This window comes from Colletotrichum lupini, chromosome 2 (assembly GCF_023278565.1).
Source record: "Colletotrichum lupini chromosome 2, complete sequence".
NCBI classification, from domain to species: domain Eukaryota; kingdom Fungi; phylum Ascomycota; class Sordariomycetes; order Glomerellales; family Glomerellaceae; genus Colletotrichum; species Colletotrichum lupini.
Genome location: NC_064675.1, coordinates 1727049 through 1748333, shown reverse-complemented (window position 1 = coordinate 1748333; position 21285 = coordinate 1727049). Strand labels below are relative to the sequence as shown.

Genomic DNA, 21285 nt, shown 5'->3' with positions numbered 1-21285 from the left:
TAGCCACTACTAGTAATAGACTACTATAAGGAGGTTATAGAAAAGGGACTTAACCGTATCTTATTATTATAAGTAGATCACATAGATACGAGCATAATAAAATAGAATCTTATACTAATACTACAAAGAAAGCAGTGCTAGAGAGAAGACTATATTTATAAGTTTTATCACTAATTAATTATAGCTTTCAGGTAATAGAACCAATTTAGTAAAACCAGGTAGTAGAACCAGGTGTAAGAACTAGCAGAACTAGGTAGTAGAACTAATTTGGTAGAACCAGGTGGCAGAACTAGTTTAGTAGAATCAGGTAGTAGAACTAAGTAGTAGAACTAGTTTAATAGAACTAGGTGGTACAACTAGTTTGATAGAACCAGGTAGTAGAACTAGGTAGTAGAACCAGTTTAATAGAACTAAGTAGCAGAACTAGTTTAGTAGAACTAGTTTAGTAGAACCAGTTTAGTAGAACTAGGTAGTATAACCAGGTAGTATAACTAGTTTAATAGAACTAGGTGGTAGAACCAGTTTGGTAGAATTAGGTAATAGAACTAGATAGTAGAACTAGTTTGATAGAACTAGGTAGTAGAACTAGGTATAAGAACTAGCAGAACTAGGTAGCAGAACTAGTTTAGTAAAATCAGGTAATAGAACTAGTTTAGTAAAACTAGGTAATAGAACCAGTTTAGTAAAACCAGGTAGTATAACTAGGTAATACAACCAGTTTAATAGAACCAGGTAGTAGAATCAAGTAGTATAGTAATTAGAAGTCGAATTTAGTATCCGTCTCTACGCATAGGAATTATTCTGCGCACAGACATATATAGATCCCTTTGCTAATAGAATATAAAACGAGACCCACTGAGTACATTCATCGATTACCTCCATAGTAAAGTTAGAAATTGCCTCTTTACTATGTTCTTAGTTTAGACCTATGCTATATACTATAGAGACTAGACTTACTATTACCGTTTGTAGATATTAGATAACGTAACATAGGTCTTATCTATGAACATAGTATAAAAGCAATTTCTAACTTTAGTTATAAAGGTCGTTAAGAAGGTACCGTCGGGGCCCTATTATATACCCTATTAGTAAATAGATTTATAAACATCTGTACGTAGAAGAGTTTTTATTTATAAGTAAAGAAACCGATTTCGACTTCTGCTATATATGCATAATACTATATAGTATAATAAAGGTCTATTCGGGTTCTATCGATTTTACGAGGGCTAGGCGTCTAAAGCCGACGTAAATACTATTTGTACGCTTAATATCCTCGTTTACCCAGACCGGAGCCATAAGAACCTTTGCGAATAGCCTAGTATTCTAAAGCTATCTTCGGCTTGTATTTAGAAAACTAGAGACCGCTCGCGAAGAACACTACCGTCTATATAGAGCATAAACGAGATGCCTTTTTTATAACTAAAAGAAGTACCGTGGCGCCTAAATAGTAGAATTTAAGACCTTTCTTAAACGAGATAGTTAACTCCGGATCTGCGGTATAGTATATATATAAAATACTTCTAACTTAAAGCGCTATTCTATAGGACGAAGTCTAAAATTTTATATTAAATATAAGGCCGGTAAGCTTATAGTAATAGCGTAACTACCTCGTGTTTTTATTATATTATACTTTTATTATAAGTTATATCGTATTGCTTAGTATAATAGACGTTACTTATTATAAAGTCTTTTTTCCTAGAGCTAATTTCCCTAAACGTTACGTAGTAGATTTTTAATTATAGTAAGCTTTATAACTAGTCCGTATTTATATAATACTCCCGTACTTAGTATTCGTTCTTTAACCCTAAGCTTTATTATAACGATATAAAAACGGGAAAATGCTCTACCGTTTTTAATATTATTATTAATTATATAGATATACGAGTAGCCCTCGCTACGCTCTAGTATACTTTTTAAGTCGGTACTAATTATAATAAGCCGGCTATTATATATATAACCAAGAGCTATTAATATAGCCCTTTTTTTATTACGGCCTTATATTTAGCTATTTCGAAAGGCTATATTAATATTATATCGTTTCTCTTTAATTACGGTATTAATATTAATCGGGTCCCGGACTACTAGCTACGTACTCCCGTTTTTTTATTTTTTTTTAGTAAAGACGCTAAGACGTTTATAATTCTTTTTTAGTATAGCGCACGGCTTAAGTTTTTTAAATTTAGAATTAATACCCTTTACTAAGCCGCTACTACCGGGCTTACCAAAGTAATTACGTACTTTATTAACAAGAAAGAGATAAAAATAAACGAGGCTGATAATAACGGGGATATATTACTAATTTACTCTTTATTATTTCCGTTATTAAAAATAGTTATAAGCTAGCTAGCGTAATTTAGTATTAACGTAAACTAGCTTATAATAATTAATATATAGTATATAACGGCCCTTAGTATAATATATAAGGACGGTATATTCTCCGCTACCCTAATACTATTAAAGGCCGGAGCGAACGCTACGGGCGAGCTAAATAGCTTAAATAAAGGGGCCGATTTAGCGCTCCGTATTTTTAATTAAAAGCCGCTCGAACTAGCGTTTCTAACCCGGGTTAAAAAAACGGATAGTAGAACGGTATTAGTAAAGTAACGGCTTATTAAACTCCTTTTTATATTAAGTACTAACTTAAACTAAGCGGTTTATATATTAGTACGCTATAATTAAATAGGGCCCCTCTTATTAAAGCTAGCTTAAGAGCGGCGCCGTTAAGAGGCTAAAATACTATTTTTTTTAGGTCTTATAAATATTAATAAGCATAACTCGCACGGTTTAACGAGTCTTAACTAAGTACTTTTTATATATTATAGTAATCCCGTAATAATATTAATCTTATTACGGCGCGGTACTAAGATAGATAATACCGTATTATATAATATTATTAATAAGCTAGCGTATTTTATAAACGTATAAGACTACTAAACTATAGTCGGCCTATTAATATAAGAGCCTAAGCTATTAAAGATATTTTATATATTATATTCGTACTATTTTTAAGTAGCGTCTTAGAATAATAACGCTAGTGTATTACGGTTTCTATAAGAGTCGCCGGGCGTAATTATACGTCTTATTATAGAGATATTAAAAGATAGTATAAGTTTAATAAAGACGGGCGTCTTAAATATACTAAGAAATGCGAAGGAGGGTAGGCTAGGGCCGGTTATTATAGGGGTTTTTCGATTAGAAAGAAAGAGCGCTATGTGGAGGTAGTATTAATATAATAGAGCGAGATAGTAAGGGGAGAGAGGCGGGACGCTAACTTAAAAGAAATAGTACTAAAGAGGGAGGTAATTAGTAAGCGAAGCTAGTAATAAGCTAAATAGCTACTAGTTATAGACGTAATATCATATCCCTAATAGTAGGAGAGGTTATATTGCTTAGTAGGGAGCTTATCGCCTCGGATAATAAGTATTTATTACGGGTAGGAATTAACTATCCTCTATCCGCGTAAACGTATAAATTATAAAGCCCGCCGTTTTTATTAAGCTATACGTATATACTATTTTCATTATCTCTAGGAGCACGCTTATAGGCTAGCTAACTATTTTAGATAATATAGATTCTATGCTTAATATAAGTATTTCGCCTTTAGGCCACTTAATAATATAGCTCTTCGAGTAATCTTTCCGTAATAAAAATAAGCTTAAGAAAAAATAAGAGGCTATTAAAGTCGTAAGATAGAAATATAATAAGAAAAGGGCTCGTGTTAATACTTATAGGTTCTTTTATACTATAGTAACGTACGTATTATTAATAATATTTATTAATACGAAAAAGATAATATATACCCTACTATACCTAACGACTTATCCGAAAATAACTAGACGGTATTAAATATATCAAATATAAGAAGAGAGCTTAATAACTTTAAGTAAAAAGCCGGCAATAAATATAACATAACCGTACTTATTATTACTATAGCTACGCTAATATAAGAAATTACTAAGAATAAATAGATTACTATTGTTTTAGTAAAATTTAACGGTAGCGAGAAGGCGGTATTAAGGGTAGGTATTTTATTTTAAAATAGGTAAGTACGGAGAGAACTCCTAGAGCTTCTCGAGAGCGCTAATAAGGATACTAAGAGGGGATATTAATTATAAAGGGGATATGCTAGTTTATATAAGGGTCGAGCTACTAAGAAAATATATTATAATAATAAAGCTAATTAAAATAGCTTTTTTATTATATATTAAACTATTTATCTAATTATATTATCTAATATAACCTTATATATAAATATATAAAATAGTATAATTATGCTTTTACTAGGTCTATATAGTTATAGTATCGTAATATTATAAGTAAATACTACTACTATAAATACGAGCTTATTAGTAATTTAAACTAAAGGCCTATATTAAAGCCTTTATTAATAAAGAGAGTAGATATTTTTAACTACGAAGATTTATTATATATAGATACGGCTACGTATTATAATACTAGCGAGTATATATTTACCTATATAGCTATATAAATTTAGACTATTTAACGATAGCTAATACTTATAACGTAGCCTTTTTATTATTAATCTCTAAGAGATTCGCTTCCCTAAAAAAAACGCTATATATACATAGCCCTAGCTTACTTAAATATATATTTATATTAAAATAATAATATAGCGAGGTTCGATAGTCTACGTAGCCTAGTCTTTATATCTTAAAATAATTAAAGTTATTTATACTACTATAAGTAGCGCTTATATATTCTATAATATAGTCGTAGGGATCCGTAACTCCCTTAAATAAGATTAGCTAGTTAATTATTAACTTCTATAAGTCTTTAAAAACGGAAAGTATATTAAGGTATAATAAGAATACGTCGAGCGGCCCCGATTATATAACGCGACTTAGGTACTCCGTTTTTAATATATTATAGGCTATTACGAGACCGATAATAATATTAATTTATATACCGTTAAGTAAAATAGCTATACCTATTTAATATAAGAAATAAAAGAAGACCTCTTTAATTACGGCTAATTAATAGCTAAGTATAACGAGACTTATTAATACGCGCTAAGCCTTAGGAGTGGTTATTAATATAATAAGTAGACTAGACGAGGTTAGTAAAAAGCGGGTTTAGTTATGCTGCTTATTAGTTTACGGCCGATAAATATAAACTTAACGGTAATAAACTAGGTTAGATAAGGGAGCAAACCTTGTAGTACTCTAAGTTATTAATTAACTTATACCGTTACGTAGAGCGACTAGATATAGTATACTGCCTAAAGTAATTCTAGGGCCACTAATCTAGCTCTAATACGACTAAAGAGGGGTGCGCTATTAAATCTAAAACGAGCTCCTTTCTAATTATAATATACATACCCTAGATCGAAGAGCGACTTCTAGGGCATATAAAGATCTACTAATCTAGTAGTAGCTTTACCGCGAGGTCCTAAAAGAATATTTATAGCTATATATATATAAGCTAAAATGTAGTATTATAACGTCCTATCGAGATACTATTCGAAAAGAGCATTTCTATTTCTAAGGCATTGCTAGCTAACTAAAATGTCCCTAAAGTCTTTGCGTTTATTCGACGTCGTAAGTAAATAGGTTTCTTTTATATTACCCTATATAGAGCGACCTCGACCGGCGCCTCCTAAGACTGGCCCTTAAGTAACGTTCCGCCCCCCGCTTATTTTAAAGGGACAAAGGAAGTAAATTTAACCCTATATTTCTAATAGTAACTAACCGTTTTCTTATTAATCTATAATAGGGGCTCGCCGGGCTTTAAACACTATATTCTATTATAAAAGACGTTAAATAGGGCGTCTTAAGAAACTTACTAAAGTAAAGATTAACTAGGATACTTTTAATTATAGTATCGATATATATATTATTATTAAAGCGGACGAAATAATAAAATAGGAAGGCTTTACTAAAGCTAGTACGCTAGCTATAGAGCTTTTTTAATTTATTTATTGTATAAACTTAAATAGCATAGCGGCTAGTTATTTTTTAATTAGAAGTATATTAGAGAAGTTCGGATTTATTAAGGGAGTTAAGAGTACGGCTACGAGCGCGGATAGAGGATAAGGGTATTAATATAAATATTAGTATTATATTATTATAAGCTGTGGCAGGTACTAACGGGGGAAGTAGGAACAAGCGGCTTATATTAACTCGAGAAGAATATAAAGAATATCTAAAAGTCTATACTATAATTGGAACGAATGCGAGAACTACCTAATAATGTATATAATAGGCCGATCGTAGAAAAGTAACCCTATTCCCGATTCGTAATATATTTTAAATCTAGATACTATATATAGATAAAGGATATTACGACCTACGGGCTTATAGCCTAAAGATTATAGTAGTAGAGTTTAGTCGGTAGCTTTAACGTAAAAAAGATAGGCTTTTTATATCCCCGCTCGCACATACTATAACGCAAGTCCTTCTCTATATTTATCCTATCCTATATTCGAAATATTACTAGCTATAATATAATGCCGTATAAGACCGGACGTAAAAAGAAATTAAGTAAGAAAGATAGGACCTCTTAATCCTTCTATATAAGTATCTGCTCAGAAAAGACCGATACTAAAAGAGTAATAGGTCTAACGTTCTCCTTAATAGTACCTCCGTCGTTAATATTCTTAAAAACAAAGCCTTATTACGAAATAGGTTAGCTATTAAGATTATAAACTAATAAAGAGAGCGGTTTATTATAAATAACATAAGAAGAGTTAGCCGTATTTATTAAGTATTTATTAATAAACCCGGTTTAGGGATATAAGCTCTTTATATAAAAGCTACTTAGTATACGATACTTTGCTAGCTTAAATATATAAATTCCGTATTTAGTATATTATTTATAATAGTAATCGTAAGACGTATAAAAAAAGGCCGGATCGTAGACTATTATACTAAGGACCTCGAAGTATTATTAACTATATATAGACTATAGAAAATAAAGACTTAGGTTTATTAACGACTACTCCCTACTTTATAATATTCGGAGAGACTTATTTTATAAACGTAATATATAAATAGATAGGATATATCTAGGCCGAAAGGCTAGCGGAGCCCGTATTATAATAATCGCTAAATATCTATTCTTAGAGGGTTATACTCGAGAAGGTAACGCTTAGAGATTACTACGTATATACTAAGACTATATTATTAAAGGTCGGTTACCTAGAGGACGTTAGTTTTATAAGCGATAATAACGAGCACGCTAACGTAATATAACCTTTAGTATTAGAATACTAATTTATATCTACTTATTAGCGCTAGAAATCTATTAATAGTAATATAGTACTTATAGGCGGGGTATAAGGTCCGATAATATCTTTTTAAAAAGCCTCTATCTCGTTATAAAGTATTAGCGTAGCTATAATAAGCGCTAATAAATACTCTATTAAGGTTTAAGAAGGTATTATTACTAGAGGGTTTACTAAGGATATTACTAAGTGTTTAGTTATATTAGAGCAGGATGTAAAGTACGTAACTAAGGAGATTGCTACGCTATATACGTTAATAGTTTAACCTACTTACTTATTAATTTTTATTAAACTGCGCATACTAAACTTACGTAGGTAGTGTTAAGTACTAGTCTCTAATGGTCGTTATAGCTGTAGAGATAGCTATTAGTTTTCGTATTAGGTTATACGAGTCCGCGTGTTGGACAAGGGTTCGGTTAGCGAAGCGGAAGCGCCGTAAGCGATAAGAGGGGTAATAATACTTAACTAGTGGTTAGAAGATTGTAAAGCTCTACTAATACGAAGATAAGTATCGGAGTCAGGGGACTGGTTAATACTTATATATAAATTAACGCTCGTTAGTATTTAGAGCGCGATCTGGGTTGTAACTAGCCGTGGGGCTTCCTAGCGGTAGTAGTATATTATAGTCACTTCTGGATAAGCCGGCTAGTCGGGATGATTCCGTGCGGTCAGCCCCTATTATAACAGATGATTAATGTATTATATCAAACAAACAGGCTTCGTTCCCAAGACATCGCCTTCCACTCTGAGAAGGAAGCAATTAAAACACTATCGCTTTGTCCAAGGCGGCACGGCCGATTTGGCCCCGTTGGATCGGGAATAGCCTGAAGTTTCTGCCCGGTCAAGCAGCCGCAAAGGCACGCATTGAAGGCGTTCCTATTTACTGACCCGAAAGCACAAGGGTACTGTATCTGGTTCTTAGTGATTACCATCGGATCCTCACTGTCTACTACATTGACAAACACCGCCAACATACCCTTGACTTCGGCCTCAATGAGCATGTAAATGTTGTCCGGTTACAGTGCATTGAGTGTCTCTCACTTGGCCAGCTCACTTCCTGACTGCTGCATCGATCGAGGACAGTTGGTAGATGTGATCTACAACTGCCGCTGCACAGTGAACACTGTTTCGAGAAGAAGTGCTAATGAACCCTAGCAACAGCAGGTGGGACATGGATTCCTCCATGCAGGTCAGGCCACTCTCGTAGGGAACCTGCTCAAGCAGACTCCCGCTTATGCAGCTTTGCTTATGCGGCTTTACTTGCGCGGATTGCTGCCTAAGCGGTTGTGTGCTTAAGCACATTCCTGCGCAAGCGACTCTGCTTAAGACATTTTACGCGTGGGCGGCTCTGCTTAAGCGGAATCCTGCGCAAGCAGCTTTACTTAGGCAGCATCTTTGCGTGAGCAGGCATGCCGAGGCAGTCTTCTGCGTATATAGCATAAGCGGACAGATATGAATCTAGTTAGCAATATCAGCAGCCGCATAAAGTTATGAGCATGTGTTACTCCCTCTTCTACTCACACGCTCGATATTTCTAAAGCCAAGAGCCGTATACCTCCCCGTTTATTAACAAAGCGCTAACCCCTATCTAGTACGTACCTCTTATCCTAAGCCTACGGTTTTAGCTTCGAGGTTAACCTCTCGAATAGCTTTTGGGACTTAATAGTTAGGCTTATCTACATTTAAATTTCCTATAGGTAAATAGAATAAACGCTAATCTAGCTACGCTCGTAAAATAGCTATAATAAAAGCCCAGGAATCTAACGACTACAGAATAGGCTTAAAGGCGACTCTGCTATTACCTATACCTTATACGTTCGTATAATATATTTATTTAAAAAGGGATGTATTAGAAAGAGCAAAACGATAACTTACTTATTATTTTATAATATTATATAGTAATATATATATAGTATAGTACTATACTATTTAAACTATACTAGAAACCTTAATCTTACTACCGCAGTACGATAGAGTTACTACTTTACTCACGTATATAGAACTTAGCCGGTGCTTATCGCAGTCTATATTATCTAATAGATTATTATAACTTTTCGTTAGTAGCTATTAAAAAAAAGGGATAGAATTAACGAGAACTGCGATAAAGCGGTTAAAAATATTATATAGCGTTATAAGTAAATATAACGATAATATAGAGCCGATATATATATCTAAGTCCGCTTTAAAAATAGGCTCTATAAGTATACGTCTTTTAAAAAGCCCGAGTTCCCTAGGTCTAGAGCTAAGTTAGTATATTTAATTAACTTATAATCCTCTAAGGCTATTCCCTAGGCTAAGATTTAAAAAAAAGCGACCTACCCTATCCCGGTAGTAAGATCGCCGCTAGACTATACGGAAAGAAGACCTCGAGGCGTCGTTAAAAGTTAATTTAGCGTAAGTAGCGGTTAAGTGCGATAATATAGCTATCCGGTAGAGAAATGTACTTATAATAAAGCCCATATTGCTATATATAGCTATAGAGTAATCCATCGCCCTACCCGATACGTACTTTTAGTGTTCCGCTCTCCTTATATTACCTAATGCCGACTAGACCGTTTACCGTTCTCTTCAACTACTTACATAGTCGGAAACCGTTCGCACCTTCGATCATTAAAGTTATCTTTAGTTATACATCGAATAACATGTTTTGTTAGTCTCCTACCGCTTTAAAGTTAATTCCGAGGCATCGATGTTAACCCGGTCCGCTCACTAGCAAGCTCTATACAGGGGGAATCCTTACCAAAACCGCTAGCAAGACGGGCTACCCTCCCCTCTATTATTAGTCGAGACATACTAGCCATTGACTAGCATAATTGCCCTAGCGGAGTCTCTATAAAGTGAATAATTATGATTTTAGGGTCCTCAGAGACCATGTAGCCCAATCTAAAAAATACCTTTATTTATTTTATACTAGCGAGGAGCTAACGGATCTAAGAAGGCTAAAAGACTATGCCATAGTTAAGTAGGATCGACGGGGAATGTGGCTTATGCGTTAATAGAACTCTATACGGTCTTTCTTACGGGGCGTATATAAGTCGACGCTTTCTATTAAATTAGTTACCTAGCGACATAGTAAGATATATCCTATTAGCTAATCGGATTTCTTTAGTACCGTAGTTTACTAAACATAATCCTCGAACCTTTGCTTTATTAACTATATCTACTATAGATATTATAAGTAGGATAATAGATATTAAGGAGCTGGCTAAGCGTTTATAATTAGTAGAAGAACGAGCTAAGAAAGAACGAGAACGTATAGAGAAAGAATAAGAACGTATAAAAAAAGAACGAGAACGCGCCGTAGTAGTAAAAAGAGAGTAATAATAAAAAAGAGAACGCGCTAATAAAGAACGAAAACGCGCCAATATTATAAAATAGTAAACCTAATATACGTTACTTAATAAATATATCGCTACTTACTATTCCCTCGTTTTTATTAACTTTATAATCAAGACGGACCGTAGACTAATTTCTAGGGGCTTTATTATAAATCTGCGTAATAAGTTATATCTTACTATTCTATAACTATAGTCCGACTTCTTATACTAATAGAGTATCGTTTTTAGTACTTTTTACGATACTTTCTTTATTAATAAATACTATTTCGAGACCCCGTCGTTTTTTTTTTAAGCTAAGAAGTAGGATTATAAAGCGTAAAATTATTAATAAAAAGGCCCTCGAGTACTTTTTATATAATAGCGTTAAGGACCCCGTTAAAGTAATTTTAAACGAGCTTAGGAAGGTAAAAGAAGTTAAGACTATGTTCGATCTAAGTAATAGAATCGTTTTTAAGAACTACTTATATATACTTAGTAACGTAGCTCCGGAGGTTATAGAACGCAACCTCTTATTAATACCCCCCTCTATATTATATAATCGTAGAGTCGATTTTTAATAACTATGGGCCGATTAGATTTATATTTATTAAACCGAAAACGTCGACGGTAACTTAAGTACCCGATTAATACTTTACGTTTCTAAGTATAAACTACTATATAAACTTACTATACTATAGCTCTACCTCGGTCTATGTTTAATAAATATATATTAAGAAGTGGTTAATTATAAGACGATCTTAATATTGGTTAACCTAAATACGTAATTTTAATATTACGCAGAAAGACTTATTATAGCCGTAATTATATAAACTTATTATTATATAATCAAAGGCGGACTCGAGCACGGCCTATTAATAATAAGTAAGGTAATTATATTTTTAAAAATCGATTAGCGCGAGCCTGGGACGTTATTATATTATTTAGTAGAGCCCTCTATAGAGGTAAAAGCCTACCCTAAGCACGCCCACCTCTATATAGTAGTTACTTAATACTTAGCCTTTAGTTTAATAGCCCTTAGTATACTAAGCGAGAGACGGCTATATAGCTAGGAGGAGTAGTATTAAGCTATTAATAAGTTAAAAATATAGGGGGAGGACTTCGAAACGACGCTACGATTAATCCCTAACGAAGAAAGGCATTTACTAGATAGCTTACTAGGCTACGAACTAAAGGTATATAAGAACGTTAATAGATCTCCCTATTTATTTTAAGGGAAGAGGCGAGGACTTATAAGGGACGGGCGTATAATAGAGTAAATAAGGAGGGACCTGAACGAATCTTTTAATAAGGAGCCGAGACGTAACGTACTAGATACACCCACTCTTATAGAACGGCAAGCACGCAAAAAGGACTCTTAAAACTAAGTAGGTTGAAGTAGTTAGGTAACGTAACGTAATAAGCGAGTTCTAGCGCGTTGGCCGCGAGGTAATAAAGATAGAGGAAAGAGCTATTTTAAATATACGCTATATTATACTTAAAAGTGCTTATTAAGCCTTATTAGAGGTAGTATAACCGACTCCGCGTGCCCAAATAAGTTACTTTACTATAAAAAGCTTACTAATAACCGCGGCCACTACCTTAGTTAATAACGTATAAATACTTAATATCTAATTAACCGGACTAAATTTCTAAAGCTTTTTTAAGAATAGCTCGAGCAGTCTTTAGATTATAGTATTATACCTTTATAATAGAGCGGTGCTCGTAAAGTCTTATTTAAAATAAGCTTACTTATATATAGCTATACTTTTATTAATAAGGGTATAGTAGAGGTATTTATTAAGGACCTTTAGCGCGAGGTAGCGTTTTATAAGCGTTTATGAGTTATTTAGGGCGTCTATATACTAATATTCTTTAGATCTATCGACCTTCGAACGATTAATAGAACTTATTTTTATAACTACTGAGTTTATATAGTATATATATTATTTCTATCGTAGGGAGGACAGGATCTTTACGAGATAAAGCGCACGGACTATAGAATTAAAGACCTAAAAGCTATAAAAACGCGGTTATTAAACAAAATCCGTACTCTAAGTATTAAGTACTATAACGCAAAGAAGGAAAATATACTATTTAGTAAGGAGGTCAAGGGCATTATACTAATCAACTTTAAAAGGGCGCAGTCTATAAAGCTAAGTCGCCCCCCACTCGCGCAACTTATACCAAATAAGCGCAAATAAACGGAGAAGGCTCTAAAGGGCAGCGACTCAGTAGTAAAGTTAATGAATAAAGATCAAAACGATAGGGTACTTCTCGGGGGATAGTAAAATATTAGAGGATTCTAGGCATATTAGATAATATATAATTTACTTACTCGTCTAATTAGAGGGATTAAAAGTTAGTAATATTTATAATCTCGTATAAACCGTCTATAATACGTAGTAAGTTAGTTTAGTATAGTATTAACTAGCCCGAGCTATACCTTTATAGAGCATCTATATAGTATTACTATATTCGTTTTCGGCTAGTCGTTAGTACTTATCGAGGGAACAATCCCTTAAGGCTACTAAGATTCGTTAGCTAAAAAAATAAAAAGCGTAAATGCGACACCTCTATTCCCTATACTATAGGCAGTTTATTATAATCTTATAAGTAAAGGTACGCTTAAAGTAAACCTTCTCCCCTCCCTCTATCTATAATCTTACGAATTACTAATAAGCTTATTAACGAGATATAGTTTATTTTACGTATATATAGGATTAAGATATAATTCGACCTTAAGGCAGGGGCCCGGGTAGAGCTACTTATAAACTATACTTATATAAATCGCGGCCTACCTACCCTACGGTTAGAACCTGCTTTTTATACCTTATACAAATATTTATATCGTTTAAATAACCTCTCCTCGAACCACGGTTCGAACTAGCTACCCTATAATAAGAACACTAATAGTATAACTTAGTTTTTACGTACCGTAACTTATTATCCTTAGCGACTTAAGGTCTTAGAAGTTTAGAAAGTTTCGTTTCCTAGCTAGCTATCCTATTATAGATATAAATTAGCTTCTTACCTAATGCGCTAGATATATAGAGTTCGATACCTATATAAGATCGTTACTATAACAAATCCTATAGCTACCCATCCTAGGCTCTCGTAGCTACTATATCCACTAATAAGCACGCGGGGAAGTAAGGGTTCGAAAGTTCGGTATTATATCCTCTTTTTACTTATTTAGTAATACTAAATCGGACCTGCAGGCTATAAATAGTTACGAAGTATATATAGGAATAAATATTATTTATAGATAACCTGAGGATAATAGCGTAAAACATAATTCTATAAGAGGTTAATTACTATAGTATATACGTAAGAGGATACTCCGGACGCCTAGGTCTCTGCGATACTACCTTCGTTCTCTTTATATAAGCTGGGACATACTATATAGTATTTAGCAATGGGCTCTTATATAACGGTAACTAAACGGGTTAAGTACGTACTTCCCTATTACCTCTTCTTAGTCACTTATCTCGCCAGGCTCCTACGCTATACGAGGGAGTATATTTACGGCGCCGGCGCCCTATCCCTCAACTTACTCATAATATTTTTACTAAATAACCTAACAGCGGCAGATCTATTAATATATCTCGCGCATTTCTTCGCACTAAGTATTAGACTACTAAACGAGCAAAAGATCTCCTATATTATAGTTCCTAAAGCAGAGTATAAGCCTTAGCTACTATCTAAGCATGCTCTATAAAAGAGGATAAGTAAGTAGATCTAAATAAAGCTAGAGCTCGCGCTATCGGACGGAATAGTATAGTAGTAAACGCATAGACTTATAGAATTAGTTACGTAGTTATTAAGTTTTTTATTAAGTACTATAAGGCGACGGTATATACGAGTATAGGGCACTAGCTAATTAGGTATTATTCTAGATTATTTCTAATATATCCGCAAATTTAGTAGATTTAAAAGAAAGCTAGAGACTAATATACTATCGCCTTATAGTACTTAATAGGATAATAAAGAGCAGTCGCTATTATATTTTAAGTAAACGGTATACTGCGCAGTAAATATAAGTAGTGCCCCGCCCTTAAAAAGTATTTAGGTAACCCTATAGTCTTCGAACCCCGTAAAGTACTTTACTCTGCCTATTTATAGTAATAATTTAAAAACTATTTACTCTAGCTTTTTGTCGACCTTAGTAAACGATAGTGGACTAAGTAGTATATATATATAAATAAAATAAAGTTTAGTATTAGCGGTCGAGCCTCTTAGTATAATAGTAAAGCCGTTAAGTACTATAGTAGAGTAAAGCTTATAGCGACGCTATAAAGTTAGTAAGCGGTATAAAAGATCCCTAGCGTTCACCGCTCTAATTAGTAAGCAGTAAGCAAGCCTAAAGAGAAGTACTAGGTAATAAAGCGAATACTATTTAAGCAGGCGGTAAGATAAGCTATAAAATATCTTTTCGTAAGCATAAGATTTAGTAAGTAGTTAGATAGCGTTACTATCGAAAATAAACATAAGTATTCTAATTACGGTAGGTAGTGCGTCTTAGTATCCTTATTAATTCTTTTATATCTTACTACTATCGCAAGCTTATTTAATAGCATACTTATTTAGTCTTAATACTAGCTAGAAAATGTAGACGACTATTTTTCTTAGAGAGGTTTAGCTTAATCGTAAATTACTTTAGATAAAGTGCACGCTATTTACTACCTATAATAACGTTTACGAATCACAGCGGGCAGATATTATAAGAGTTTTAGAATACCTTAAAGATTAATAAAGAGGCAAAACCCACATTTAATTTAATACTTTAGCTTCTTATTGTAATGAACTTGGAATATTTGTATACTTCGACCCTAGAATCGGCGAGAAAACTCGCGGTATATAGCCTTTTACGAAAGGTTTTTTTCCTCTTTTAAGTGGCGCAAAAGTCGATCTTCGGCTTCTAAGAAGCGCGGTTTATGCCTCCCCGGTGACCGTGAAAGGCCCGCTTTAGGCAACGAAGGACTCGAAGGCTATAGAACCTCTAGTGGGTTTCGGTATCGATGGCAAATACTCGTCTTCTTAAATTGAATCGAAATAGTCTCTTTGTTAACCTCGAAAACGCGCTTAAGGACAATGCCGGTTAACGGTGCGTTGGGTACGGAAAATTCTTCGAAGGTTGCGAGAATATTCTCATGCGATGCGTTCTCTGACCGCGGAGGGCGTGAAGTCAAGTAGTGCTGCTCAGCTCTACGTGGGGCGGGAATACGAGAGAGATGAGGACGATTTACAAGGGAGTCGCAATACCACAAATGATGTACGCATGCTCGCTGTGGTCTAACAACGGATGGGAAGAGATGGGCTAGACGAAGAAAACATTACACAGGCTGCAGAGGCTCCAAGCTAGAACAGCTAGGGCAATATGCGGAGCATACAGAGTAACGTTATTTCTAGTACTAAATATAGAGATATATCTCGTGCCAATCGAATAACAGATATAGAAATATAACATCGACACTATCAGCTGAGTAGGCATAGCTAAAGTCACCGCACGCAAAGGAAAGAAAATAAGCCCGAGATAAATAGTAAGAAATCGACTAAACGATAGATAAAACGCAATTAGCGAATAACATAAGCATATACCGCCCTTCGTTACGCCCGTGGTAACAAGGACCGCGCATCTATATCACTAAAAGCATAAAGTAGGCTAAAACAAAACATAAACAATATTTAGAATAGATTACTAACGCAGTACACATTTATACTAACGGCAGTAGCATCGACGGTTAGATCAGGGCCGCTATAGTCTATATAACTATATAGAAAATAAAGAAATCTTATATAAGAGATAATATAATATTTATAATCTACGCGGGAGAGCTATAGGGTATTATTATAGCTCTCGAGATAGTATAAGAAAACAAGGGAAATGGGAACTACTAAAGCAAAGTCTTTATATATACTAATAACTAGGCTATTATTAGATTATTAGCTAAATTAAAAGGAAAACCCGGCGCGTACTTTTTTAAAATTATTATAAAGAGGATATAAGCTCTCTATAAACAAGGGCTCGACGTCGAGGTCCGGTAAGTACTAGCTTACGTCGGTATTTAGGGTAATAAAGTAGTAGATATCGTTACTAAAGAGGTAACGGGATAGAGACCGAACGGATAGCTAAGTACTAGGGTAAAAAAGCCGAGAGGCCTATTTAAGCTTAGGTTAATAATTAAAATATAATTATATAAATAGTCTTATTATGTATAGTAAACTAATTAAGGAACCGAGACGCGAGGAAGGATAACGTTCTATCTTATGCCGAAGCTAATAAAAAAGGTCCTCGAACTCTACGAAGGCCTTAGTAAACGCTAAAGCGTACTCTTAGTTTAAATACGTACGAAAAAGATCGGGCTCTAGGAATTCCTTTTTAACTAAAGAGTACCGTATATTACTAATGCTAATTACCCTTACTAAGAAGGACGATAAACGGTATTGCATGTTCTATTATAATGCCGTAGGTTTCGATAACTCCGGCGCCGGGAATTCAGAACCCTTCTAGGATAACATAATTTCCGGGTTATACTAAATAAGCGCAAAGCAGCCGCCAAGTATTACGGCCAGCTAGTCGTAGTGATATGTTAACAGAAGTTAAGACTGCGATGCTAAATAAACAGTGTCGTGGTCATAGATGGCTTCCCTGAAGCTATGTCTGTAAGTCTCAAGGTACGTAAGGCTTCGGTGATCAAGCATAATCTTGTCAGGAGGTTCTCAGTGAAGATAGCTGAAAATAATCGGGAGATCTGATACCAAGTTGATTGCCGAAGAAGCTATGGAAGTCTGTCCTTGGCCCGGGCTCGATGAAGGTCAGGCTTGTTGTGAGGCGCCAATAGAAATGGCACAAATTTACCGTTAGTGCTAAGGAGACGACGCATGCTCAACGCTACTCTGGGATCGTGAAACCTGATTTATTGCCTGCAAAGAGGTAACTTGGCCTCGAGCGCCTCTATGACTCGTACTCAGGTCTGCGCCGTGACCAGAAAGGGGCTGAGTCAGTGTACCAAGCATATTAGCAAGGAAAAGCCCTTGATCAAAAGCAATCTCAAAAACGCAAACGCTATTCTGTGAAAGAAACCATTCGAGTCCACAGCGGAGTTTAAGTTGGTCATCATACAGCCAAAGCCTTAGTGGCAGGAACACGGTCTAGTCAGAGCCGCCCATGAGTAAGATGGTGGAAACCAAAAGTCCCACATGAGCACTTTGGTGGTGGCCCACGGTAGCGGTATTTGCGGACAGCGTGATGCAAAGCTAGGGCGTTTTTACTGACGCCGCCTTGCCACTCGATGTTTGCGAGTCATTGTAGCGAAAGGTGAAATTCAAATAACTGCAACCACCTCTTTGTCACATCTCAGTCTTCCACGCGATATCTCTGGATCCGAACTCTATTCACAAAGCTTCGAGACACATATTGCGGATGACCTGAGCTCCCTGCATTTTTGCAACTTCACGGCCCTAATCGAGAGTAACCTAGTGTTGGTGGTCTTCGCCCTACGAATATTTCCTGGTGTCGATCAGGAGGAAGGTTCTGACATGTCGAACTGGAGTGCAACATAGCGGAGGAGGCCCTGGGCGATCATCGGTGTCCGATAAGGGCGAGTAGCATAATGTGGTAATAGAACTGTCTCGTATTGTTGTTAAAGCATTGCACTTCTTTATCACCACCTTTTGCGTCTGTATACATGGGGGTAGTCCACGATAAGGTGAGGGAGTGAAACATTTTCAGCTTGTCAACGTTCTGGCAAAACCTTCCAAGTTGTTGCCTTTACTAGCTGTTACCTAATAGATGAACGGCGCCCATTAGCGCCTCTTCCCGTTGAAAAAAGCTCCGTGACTTCGACTCGAGTCAGGTATGTAAATGTCTTCAGCTCTCCAAGGTATCCGGATACAAACTTGGCCTCCACAACTACCCGGATTACTACGGGGCTCGAATCAAGTGGACAGCATCTTTGGACATCGACCATCATGAGATACCCACCGCCTGGTTTCCCTGACACCGCAAACTTTTGAGGGTGATAATCGAGAAGTGTAACGCCAGCTGACACACCATTTCAAGGCCTACAATATATTTCTTCTTACATGTCCAAGTCCATTACCATTCTCTCAATCCATCGAATCATTTACATGCATGCATCGCACCTAACCAAGCCCTTTTCTCTCGTCCTATTCAGCTTCTGAGAGAAGTGGACTTGCAGCGTCGCGAGAGACCGGCCCGGGAAGTAGCTCGAGAAATCGTTGTGGATCTCCCTCCATGAAAGACCCTGTCCTTTCAGTTGAATCAAAAGTCTATTCTCTTGTTCTGAAAACGGTCGTCTGGACTTGGCAGATCGCCTCGCAGGCTTTCGTCTCTGCATCGAAGAACCTGAAGGCCGACCAACTGAGGGATAGCAATGCGTTTGTTGTCCTTCTGTGGACGGCTGCTCCCATTGCAGTTGAAATGTCGTTACAAATCCATCTGTGGTGCGCTTCAGGACTGGATTCTTGAGAGGCCACTCATCGTATTGCCCAAAGAAGGATCTGGGATCTATTTCGTTATCGGTAGAAGCAGGAGAGACTGGCGAGGTCAGAACTCCACTGATGCCTGATCGTTTTGTAGCCCGCTCTGACCTTCGTCTTGGTTTCAATGCTAAATGCGATGATGTGTCCCGTGATCTCAGAGCCCTGCTAGTGCCAACAGTCTCCTGGGAGTTTATTTTACGACGTTTGGGTTTTGGCCGACCGCGTTGGTCAGAATTGTCCTCACAGCCCTGGGACCTTCGCCGGATTCTGTCAGGGTTGGCTTGATCTCCGAAGCAGTCCTCGTTGGTTCCATGAGCGCCATCCTCATCGCTAGATTCCGGGTCCGAATCGACTTCAGCATAAGCGCCCGCTGGTAGTCGTGATTTGCGAGCTCGGCGACGGACTCGAGATAAGTGTACAGGAGGAGCATCTGATGCTGTCGTCTCAGCATCCAGGTGCATTTCGTCGGGTGAAGATGAACAATTGCTGCGATGAAGTGCCGTTTCTGTGATCAGCGGCTCGCTTCGGTCGGTTGAGCTGGGACTACTTTCTTTAACACCAACATTTGGCCACGGATCGGGAGTCTCTTGTCCGGAAAGGGGTTGGCGTGTGTAAGTTTCGGCGTTACATGGCGTGTCTTGGCCTACGGATGCCAAACTAGAGAACGGCAGCCTACTTTCGGCCAACGCCGGGCTTGGCATCGTGCCAGACTTTTCAGCAGGCCCTCTCGGGGATTCTGAGGCCTCTCCAATTTCCGCGCTGCTGGATGGCACGACTTGTTGATGTTGCAGCCAGACCGTCAAGTCGTCATCGGCTGCTTGACTCACTTGGGGAATATTCTCGGTGTAGGGCGGACTGCTTTCTGGGGCAGAGGTCTCTGAGCTGACAGTCGATGCATTCTTAGTCGACTTTTGAGGGAGAGCCTGGTCGGCTGTGTTGTTGGCAGCTTGGGGACCTGGATCTGGGTGCGAAGGAAGCATTGCCGCCGTGAATGCCTCGGATGGCAACGAATGCGCCGAGACTGGTAGACAGTTGGCAGACCAAGCCGCCGTCTCAGGCGAATTCTCGCGCGTATTGAAGTCCACTGTCACAGGCTTCTTGGCTGAGCTGTGGCCCATATCGCCAGACCCTGGGCAGCGTTCAATCCGCAGATACGGCTTATCATTTGAATTGACTTTGCCCTCGACATTTGACTGCGGAAGGGATTGGGAGGACACGATTGGGTTCTTGTCACGATGACTCTTGATCTGATCGGGCGTGGTCGTTGTGTCGTCTGAAGGAGGGATCGCGGTTCTTCCCATCACAGAACAGGAAGGACTGAGAGTCTGTCTTGTTGTGCTTCGGGCTGCCAATGAACGCACAGCTTGCGCTGGAGCCGAGTAAAATGAAATGTTGTCAAGATTGATGGGCATTTTGGGTTAAACGTTGGAGAGCTCCAAAAGTCTGATGTTTGAGAAGATGAGAGTGTCGAAGTCTATCAGCCAGACGCTCTCGTTTAAGTAGTCGATGCTCAACGACGAGTGCAATGCATTAACGCTTCCGTGTTGTCTGCGAAGCAGAACAGCGAGCACGCCAAGAGGTACACTCTGAACGCCGATATCTACGCATACGATGCCTGGACTGTCCAGGCACATCCGTTCCCCACTGTTCGTAGACAGTGTCGTATTGTTGCCAATCAGCAGTCGCCAGAAGTATACGCCCTGATGGATGCTACTCAACCTGAGACCGGCCCCCCAAAGTCCCGTATGCATCTCGCAGTAGTTCTCGGAGTAGCCGACGACCTGATAAGGCATGGTATGCCATCTTGAGCGCTGAATAGGTCATATCGCCGTTTGAACTGCCATTCCGTTTGCCCGAGGTGTCATGCGCTGAGCAGGAGGGATGCTGGCTAGGCTGAAGCGCAAGGCAGACACGCATGAAGCGCCATGCAGTAACCGTCATGATGCATCCATATCAAGAGGCTCGTGCCGCAATAGGCATTCAGCGCGCGCATCTTGAGAGTCGGTCCGAAGGTGACTAAGGAGCCAGACACGGAAATAATCGAGGTCAGTCCAGGCACTGAGTTCAAGGCAAGACTGTCTGACCAGCCTCCTTGCGTCATCAAGCTGGCGCCTGGTGAACAGGGGGTAGGTTGTGACTGGCAGCGAACCTAGGTCATTGCGCGAGATGCGTCCGAGGCACTGAGATATGCAAGACTCAGCAACCCATCGCAAAGTCACC

At 37.5% G+C, this 21285-nt stretch overlaps 5 protein-coding genes across 5 annotated transcripts; 3 read left to right on the top strand and 2 right to left on the bottom strand.

Annotated features, from left to right (window-relative positions):
* Positions 1-9314: 9314 nt before the first annotated feature.
* On the top strand, positions 9315-9494 carry CLUP02_02888 (uncharacterized protein; the record flags this gene model as incomplete). Its single annotated transcript, XM_049281916.1, has 1 exon — positions 9315-9494. A coding segment is annotated over one exon (180 nt), but the record flags the coding sequence as incomplete, so codon positions are not given.
* Positions 9495-10802: 1308 nt separating this feature from the next.
* Positions 10803-11138, top strand: CLUP02_02887 (uncharacterized protein; the record flags this gene model as incomplete). The annotated part of the gene is made up of 1 exon (XM_049281915.1): positions 10803-11138. A coding segment is annotated over one exon (336 nt), but the record flags the coding sequence as incomplete, so codon positions are not given.
* A 4577-nt stretch (positions 11139-15715) lies between these two features.
* On the top strand, positions 15716-17637 carry CLUP02_02886 (uncharacterized protein; the record flags this gene model as incomplete). Its single annotated transcript, XM_049281914.1, has 6 exons — positions 15716-15832; positions 15871-15953; positions 17187-17223; positions 17294-17347; positions 17403-17465; positions 17533-17637. 6 exons carry the CDS (start codon positions 15716-15718, stop codon positions 17635-17637), a joined length of 459 nt encoding a protein of 152 aa, XP_049139057.1.
* A 443-nt stretch (positions 17638-18080) lies between these two features.
* Positions 18081-20477, bottom strand: CLUP02_02885 (uncharacterized protein; the record flags this gene model as incomplete). The annotated part of the gene is made up of 5 exons (XM_049281913.1): positions 18081-18134; positions 18218-18304; positions 18402-18492; positions 18545-18604; positions 18706-20477. 5 exons carry the CDS (start codon positions 20475-20477, stop codon positions 18081-18083), a joined length of 2064 nt encoding a protein of 687 aa, XP_049139056.1.
* Positions 20478-20483: 6 nt separating this feature from the next.
* On the bottom strand, positions 20484-20858 carry CLUP02_02884 (uncharacterized protein; the record flags this gene model as incomplete). Its single annotated transcript, XM_049281912.1, has 1 exon — positions 20484-20858. One exon carries the CDS (start codon positions 20856-20858, stop codon positions 20484-20486), a length of 375 nt encoding a protein of 124 aa, XP_049139055.1.
* Between the last annotated feature and the right edge of the window lie 427 nt (positions 20859-21285).